Source organism: Salvelinus sp. IW2-2015, unplaced genomic scaffold (genome assembly GCF_002910315.2).
Source record: "Salvelinus sp. IW2-2015 unplaced genomic scaffold, ASM291031v2 Un_scaffold1493, whole genome shotgun sequence".
Classification (NCBI taxonomy): domain Eukaryota; kingdom Metazoa; phylum Chordata; class Actinopteri; order Salmoniformes; family Salmonidae; genus Salvelinus; species Salvelinus sp. IW2-2015.
The window spans coordinates 192,422-200,700 of NW_019942943.1; the positions used below are offsets into that span (position 1 = coordinate 192,422).

Below are 8,279 nucleotides of genomic sequence, written 5' to 3' on the forward strand. Positions count from 1 at the left end.
CACATTTCCAAGTTCTCCCCAAAAAATGGACAATACAGTATTGTTCTAGAACTGGCCACTAACTGTATAGAACGGTAGCTGTGTTCTGACAATACAGTATTGTTCTAGAACTGGCCACTAACTGTATAGAACGGTAGCTGTGTTCTCGTTTTCTGTCTTTCTGGATGGTCTCAACCACTTGAAAATACTGTAAGTTCTTTCATTCATTCTTTCATGTGTTTCCTCTGGAATKAAATACTCATCCTGTTGATGTACTGTATGTCAGTGAGGGGTATTTCAAATCCAATCCTGGAAGTCGCAAGTGCTGCTGGTTTTCTGCTTTACATGGTGTCCCAGGTCTAAATCAGTCCCTGATTCCAGGGGAAGAAGGAAAWTCAGCAGTGGTACTGCCTTCAAAGGTCCAGATTTGAATTTGCTTGATGTATGTATTATTATWATATAAATCCTGTCCAACCCGGACTTCTGTCACCTCTCAGGAGGATCTCGAAGAAGGACCCTCCGTTCCCCAAAGACATGAGCCCTCTGGCCAAAGACCTCATCCAGCGCCTCCTCATCAAAGACCCAAAGAAGAGACTGGGCTCTGGGCCTGACGGAGCTGACAACGTTAAGAAACATCCATTCTACCAGGTAAGAGAGAGGAGGGGCAGCTCCTTAACATGGTACCAGCGCCATTTCCTTAGCCTGATCTCAGATCTGTTTGTGCTGCATAGCCAACTCCTATGGACATTGTCATTGCTAAGGACCATATGAGTTACAGCACAAACAGATCTGGGACAGAGCTAGTATCTCCTCTAACACATTGAGTACATCTTGTCCATATACATTGTAGGTCTATTGGTACATACCATACAGTATATTTGCCTTTGTTGATAAAATGGTGCTTGAAGGAGAAATGGTTTCTGATTTTATAGCGTTCTGTTGGGTTTCATCTTCTCTCCTTTTAGAAGATAAACTGGGAGGACCTGGCAGCTAAGCGGTTGCTCGCCCCGTTCAAGCCGGTGATCAGGGATGAGCTGGATGTCAGCAACTTTGCGGAGGAGTTCACCGAAATGGACCCCACCTACTCCCCTGCAGCGATGCCTCAGAACTGTGACCGCGTCTTTCAGGTGGGACAGAAGTGTCCTCAATAGCTCGTTTAAGGTCAATACCAGCCTGTCTGTGTGCACATTGGTATTCAAATTGACTAAAGGGCTTTTCATTCAAAGCATAATTATAGCCATACGCAGTTTGGATAGGCCTAACAGATGTGAATGACTATTTATGMTATAGCTTTGAACCATAATGTGGCTTTCAGACCCTATTCATAAAGCGTTTCACACTGAGCATGACTGCTGATCTAGGATCAGTTTTTCTTTTTGGATCATAATTATAGGACAGAGGGACCGGATCGTAGATCTGCACTCCTACACTTAGACGCTTTATGAATACAGCTGTATGCCAGCTTATGGTCGCGTGTCTGATTGATGTAGTCTATTGCGTGAAATCTCAGCTGTGATTGCCATGCCTTCTGGCTCCTCGAGCCTGGCTGATCAATAGGCCCATTAAAAGGGGCTTCTCTCTTTTTCTCTGCTGGAATAAAAGGTTATGGTTCCAGAGAATCACCATGTCTGCCTCAATTACGCCTTAAACCTCTGATTGCCAACTTTATCTTGGCTTGTCTTGTTTTATTTCCCCACTTTCACATATACTGGAATTTGTAGGCTAGTCTTTATAATTTACAGCCAGGCCTTAGCGTTAGATAGAGATAGTKGCTGAGAACACAACGTTTAACTCTGGGGTCTGCTCTCCCACTCGCCTCACAAAACAAAATTAAATTGCATTATAAACTGGGTGGTTCGAGCCCTAAATGCTGATTGGCTGACAGATGTGGTATATTAATTATAGCCCCGACAAGATGTAATTTCACAGCAGAGCAATCAGATATTGAAGCCTGGCAATTTGGGCATTCTCATGCTTCCATCCCCATTCATCCATCCATCAATCCCTTCCTCCAATACATGCTTCTACCCTGTGTGTGAAGATGGGTGTTGGCGTGGTATTTGTAGTGTGGATGTGTGTGTGGTGTGTGGGGTTGTGTGTGCGCCACGCATAATAAGCGTGTAAACCCTGCCAACTCGCCCACAGCTGGAGCCAGGCAGCACATCCCAATCCCATCATAGATGACCAGTTCTAACAATGAGCACAGATGGACAACCCAATGAATGCCAGCCATTGTCACGCTCACTCCAGTTTTTACAGTATTGACAGTTATAATTAGTTCTTGACTGAGCTGTAATGGGATGGCCTCTTTATACAAAAAACGAAGTCTCTGCGTAGCACTATACTTTGAACGGCTTGATATACCGGTCTCTGTAGGCACATACCGTGACACGCGTCGAAGTATACCAGTCTCTGAGTAGGCACCTATACTGTAAGCTGATACTACAGTTTCTGGTAGCACTATACGTTAAATGGCTATACCAAGTTTCTGGGTAGCACCGTATATACTGGAAGGGTTAACCAGTCTCTGTAGACACTATACTGTGAAGGTATACCAGTCTCTGTAGCACCTACTACTGTGAAGGCGTATACCAGTCTCTGTAGGCACTATACTGTGCAACGGTCTTCCAGTCTTCTGGTAGGCACCTATACTGTCGGGCATACGTATTCCAGCTCTGCGTAGACACCATACTGTGAAGGACTATTCCAGTCTCTGGTAGACCACTATACTTGAAGCCGGTCAAAACCAGTCTCTGGTAGCACCACTATACTGTGAAGGGATCACCAGCTCTGTAGACACTATAACTGTGCACATGGTATCCAGTCTCTGGTCGGCACTTATACTCCGGAAGCGAGTCTCCAGTCTCTAGGTACACCTATTACTGTGATAGGTTATAGAGCTACTCGGCTATGCCCTATACTGTCAATCGTTAGCCCACTCTGCTTCACTGGTCGTCAAATGGACAGTGTGCTACTCTAAGACCCTTTCTTCTTCTCTTTATCCGTTCAGCTACCGTCATGGACCCCTCTGCACTCATTCTTATCTGTTCTCCTGGTTACAGGGCTATCTTTGTTCATGCACCCCTCTTCCTCCCGTTTCGTACGGTCCTTCAATCCCTCTGCTCATTCTGTGTCTCCTGTTACAGGGGCTACTCGTTCAAGGCCCCCTCCATGCTTCATCTCTCTCTCTGGTCTCCATGGTTACAGGGCTACTCGTTCATGCCCCCTCCTGCGTTCACCTCTCTCTGTGTCTCCTGTTACAGAGGCAACTCGTTTCAAGCCCCTCCTGCTCATCTCTCTCATGTGTCTCACTGGTTACAGGCTAACTCGCTTCAAGCCCCTCCTGCTTCATCTCTCTCTTGTCTCCTGGATTACAGGGCTACTCGTTCATGCCCCTACCTGCCTTCATCCCTCTCTGTGTCCCTGGTTACAGAGGCTACTCGTTCATGCCCTCTCCTGCTTCATCTCTCTCTGCTGTCTCCTGTTACAGCGGCCACTCGTTCATGGCCCCCTCCTGCTTCATCTCTCTCTGTGTCTCCTGGTTACAGGCTACTCGTTATCCCGGCCCTCCGCTTCATCTCCTATCTGTGTCTCCGTACAGGGCACTCGTCAAGGCCCCCTCCTGCTATCATCTCTTCTGCTGTACTCCTGGTTACAGAGGCACCGTCATAACCGCCTCCTGCTTCATCTCTCTCTGTGCTCTCCCTCGGTTACAGGGCTACTCGTTCATGGCCCCCTCCTGCTTCATCTCTCTCTGTGTCTCCTGGTTACAGGGCTACTCGTTCATGGCCCCCTCCATCTTGTTCAAGAGAAATGCTGTGATGGATGACACGCTGCAGCTGTGTGGAGGATCAAGATCACAGAGACCAGGGTCTGCTGCTGTGGCCCGCAGTGCCATGATTAAGGTACAACACACACACACACAGCTGGGTGGGTGGGGGTTCAGGGTTGCTGTGGCCCGTAGTGCCATGATTAAGGTACAACACACACACACACAGCTGGGTGGGGGTTCAGGGTTGCTGTGGCCTGCAACACCATGTTGAAGGTACAGCAGTGTTACTGTGTGTGTACAGTACAGTAGAGTTAGATGGATAGGGTTATCTCTTCCCTCCACACACACACACTTAAGGCTAGGCAGCATTAACTACGTTTTTTTGGGGGGGGGGTTTGTTATCTCCTCTGCTCTCTCATCCTTGCTTCATTAAGCTCTATAATGAGTCTTGATGTGTGTGGCTGTGTACTGTGGTGTCTCTAATATAACATATAGTTAACATTTAACATATAGTTAACATATGACATATAGTTAACATATGACATATAGTTAACATATAACATATAGTTACAGCATTGGATCACATTGAAAATAAGATTGTTACTCAGTTGCTTGGTCTGAGGCGTGATGAGGTATAGACAGACGTTGTAATAAGATGGCTTTGATTTGACCTAAACAATGATTTCCCTTCCTTTAGGACTCTCTGTTTTACATGAACTATGAGATGGACCTGAAGGACAATGCCCTTGGTGAAGGAAGCTTCTCTATCTGTAGGCAGTGCACCCACAAGAAGACTGGACAGATGTACGCTGTGAAGATCGTCAGTAAGAGGTACTGTTACCATAGTCCTGCCTGATCCCAGATCAGTTGGTGCTGAATGGTCTGCTCATACAGTATGATTATTGTCAGGCCAAACTGACACGTACCAGGCCCAGACCAGCCCTTCCCGGAGATAGCTCACTGATGGCGTTGGTTGGCTAACTAGCTGACTGTATGTGATGGCATTGTGATGTAAATGTGGTCCTCTGGACGTCAGCGTGGTCTTGGACGTCGCGCGGTCCTCTGGACGTCGTGCGGGTCTCTGGACGTCGTGCGGTCCTCTGGACGTCCGGCGGTCTCTGGACCGTCCGTTGCGGTCCTCTGGACGTCCGTGTTTGCGGTCTCAGTAGCTCAATTGGTAGAGCATGGTTCTTTAGTGGGTTTGATTGCCAGTCCATCCAGACAAAAAAGTGTATGTATGCAAAACTGCTTGTAAAAATTTGTATGGTTATGTATGTTATATCATATATCATCATACACCATATATATATATATATATATTTTATATAAGCAATTGCAGGCCAGCAGACTATTACAGGAGATGCTCTGTGATTATAACACCTCTTCTGCTGGAGGGATGAAGTGTGCTGTGACACTTTACCTGACAGGAAAATGCTGTAGTGGTGAAACTGACCTTAACTGTTCAGGGATGACATTCTTATTCTTATTTTTTATTGTATATATACAGTACCAGTCAAAAGTTTGGAGACACCTATCATTCAATGGTTTTTCTTTATTTTACTATTTTTCTACATTGCAGAATAATAGTGAATATCAACTATGAAAATAACACATATGGAATCATGTAGTAACCAAAAAGTGTTAAACAAATCAAAAATATATTTTAGATTCTTTAAGTGCCACCCTTTGCCTTGATGAACAGCTTGCACACTCTTGGCATTCTCTCAACCAGCTTCATGAGGAATGCTTTTCCACCAGTCTTGAAGGAGTTCCACATAATGCTGCGACTTGTTAGTGCTTTTCCTTCACTTGCAGTGCAACTCATCCCAAACCATCTCATTGGTTGAGGTGATTGTGGAGGTTCAGGTCATCTGATGCAGCGCTCCATCACTCTCTTTGGTCAAATAGCCTTACCAGCTGGGGTGTGTTTGGGTCATTGTCCTGTTGAAAAACAAATGATAGCCCATAAGCGCACACCGATGGGTTGGCGTATGCTGCAGGATGCTGTGGTAGCCATGCTGGTTAAATGTGCCTTGAATTTAAATAAATCACAGACAGTGTCACACAGCAAAGCACCATCACACCACCACTCCATGCTTCACGGTGGAAACACAATGCAGAGATAATCCGTTCACTACTCTGCATCTCACAAAGACACGGCAGGTTGAACCAAAAATCTCAAATTTGGACAGATTTCCACGTCTAATGTCATTGCTCGTGTTCCTGTCCCAAGCAAGTCTCTTCATCTTATGGTGTCTTTAGTAGTGGTGTCTTTGCAGCAATATACCATGAAGGGCTGATTCACGCAGTCTTCTCTGAACAGTTGATGTTTGAGATGTGTCTTACTTAGTATTTATATTGGCTACAATTTCTGAGGCTGGTAACTCTAATGACTTATCTCTGCAGCAGAGGTACTCTGAGTCTTCCTTCCTATGGCGGTCCTCATGAGAAGCCAGCTTTAAATTTTCCATATTGATTGACCTTGAATGTTTTTAAAATAATGATGGACTGTCGTTTCTCTTTGCTTATTTGAGCTGTTCTTGCCATAATATGGACTTGGTATTTTACCAAATAAATCTTCTGTTTACCACCCCTACCTTGAATGAGTAGCTGTGTCCAAACTTGACTGGTACTGTGTATACATAATGTGTTTTACTCCCTTTTCGTCATATCTAATTGTGATCTTGTCTCATYGCTGCAACTCCCCAACGGGCTCCGAAACATGACCCGCCAGACCGCGCTCCTTAACACCCGCCCGTTTAACCCGGAACCCAGCCCGCACCAATGTGTCAGAGGAAACACCGTTCAACTGACGTCCGACGTCAGCCTGCAGACGCCGGGTCCAGCACAAGGAGTCGCTAGAGCATGATGAGCCAAGTAAAGCACCCCCCCCCCGGCCAAACCCTCCCCTAACCCGGACGATGCTGTGACAATTGTGCGCCGCCCTATCGGACAGCCTGGGATTGAACCCTGGTCTGTAGTAACGCCTCAAGCACTGTGATGCTGTGCTTTAGACCGCAGGGCCACTTGGGAGGCTGATGACACTCTCTGTCACCATGTGTTCTGTCTCTCCCCTCTAGAATGGAGGCTCCTTTCTGTTCTGGGATGACTCTGTGTCCTGTCTCTCCCCTCTACAGGGATGACTCTGTGTTCTGTCTCTCCTCTCTAGGATGGAGGCTCCTTTCTGTTCTGGGATGACTCTGTGTCCTGTCTCTCCCCTCTAGGATGGAGGCTCCTTTCTGTTCAGGGATGACTCTGTGTCCTGTCTCTCCCCTTTAGGATGGAGGCTCCTTTCTGTTCAGGGATGACTCTGTGTCCTGTCTCTCCCCTCTAGGATGGAGGCTCAGACACAGAAAGAGATCACAGCTCTGAAGCTCTGCGACGGCCACCCCAACATCATCAAGACTCACGAGATTTACCATGACCAGGTAAGGATTTTTAACCTCAATATTTATACTGGTTAGTCTTATTTAGATAACATATCTTTTGCAAGAAACACCTGTTCTGTTTGCTGTTCTGGTTAGACATAAGTGCATCATGCTATCCAGTCAGTGAAAACATGACATCTGAGTCATTTAGCAGACGCTCATTGGATTCAGCTGAAGTAAGCAAAACAACCACATATTTTCATTTCACTTTTATTTATACAGGTTCTTCTCATTGTGATAAAATCTATTTTACAAGAGAGACCTGGTATCCCAAGCATTGCCAGTAAAAGCCCATCTTCAGAAATAGTCACTATCTGACGTGATGGAGACAAGACTAACGTCAGACAGGCAGCCTAATTAAGTCACTGATAGAACAGAGCAGAAGAATTTGAATATCATATGCTTTACTGAGTTAATATGATCCGTCCTGCTCGGAGTGCTCTGAGCCAAGAATGTAGTTATACAGAGCTGAAATAGTTTAGGAAATTCTAACAGTAGAAACCCTGAATCTACATTTACATATTCCTAACAACAATCCAGCTCTTACAGACTGAGAGATGAGGAACAGAGGGGTGAGGACGGCGGGGGGGGGGGGGAGCGGGGGTTGGGGGTGAGGAGAGGGGGGGGGTGAGGAGGGGAGGGGGCGGTGGTGATGTGAAGTGCACACTTTGTGAAGGGTGTAAAATCGGGAGGCAGATTGGGAGAGGGGGAGTTGAAAGGCGCAGTGAGGGCTTTGCTTTGATCTAGGTCAAGCCCTCACTCTGCCTGCATCCCAAATGGCACCCAATTCCCTTTTATAGTGTACTTCTTTCGCACAGGGCCCATAAGGCTATGGTCTAAAGTAGTGCACTATAAAGGGAATAGGGTGCCATTTGAGTCGCAGGCCTCTCTGAGGTACCAGTACAGTAACAATCCAGCAGAGCTCATCAGAGCTATGGTGCTCCTAGGCCTGAAGTGCCCCAGCTAATGAACCAGAAATATCAGCCACACACATGAACACACACACACATGCATACACACTTGTTTGACCCAATTTGGATCAAGTAGGGTTTTTTTCCCTCACTAAACTCAAGGCCCACATACAGAAATATGTTCCATGT

General features: G+C 46.2%; 1 protein-coding gene across 1 annotated transcript in view; it reads left to right on the forward strand.

Annotated features, from left to right (window-relative positions):
- LOC112071015 (ribosomal protein S6 kinase alpha-5-like) overlaps positions 1–8,279 on the forward strand; it is a 67,749-nt gene that overhangs the window by 52,223 nt on the left and 7,247 nt on the right. Inside the window, exons 7-11 of the mRNA XM_024138466.1 lie at positions 466–627; positions 945–1,106; positions 3,696–3,884; positions 4,449–4,582; positions 7,086–7,179. Coding sequence (XP_023994234.1) covers positions 466–627; positions 945–1,106; positions 3,696–3,884; positions 4,449–4,582; positions 7,086–7,179 — 741 coding nt within the window. The remainder of the gene's footprint in view (positions 1–465; positions 628–944; positions 1,107–3,695; positions 3,885–4,448; positions 4,583–7,085; positions 7,180–8,279) is intronic.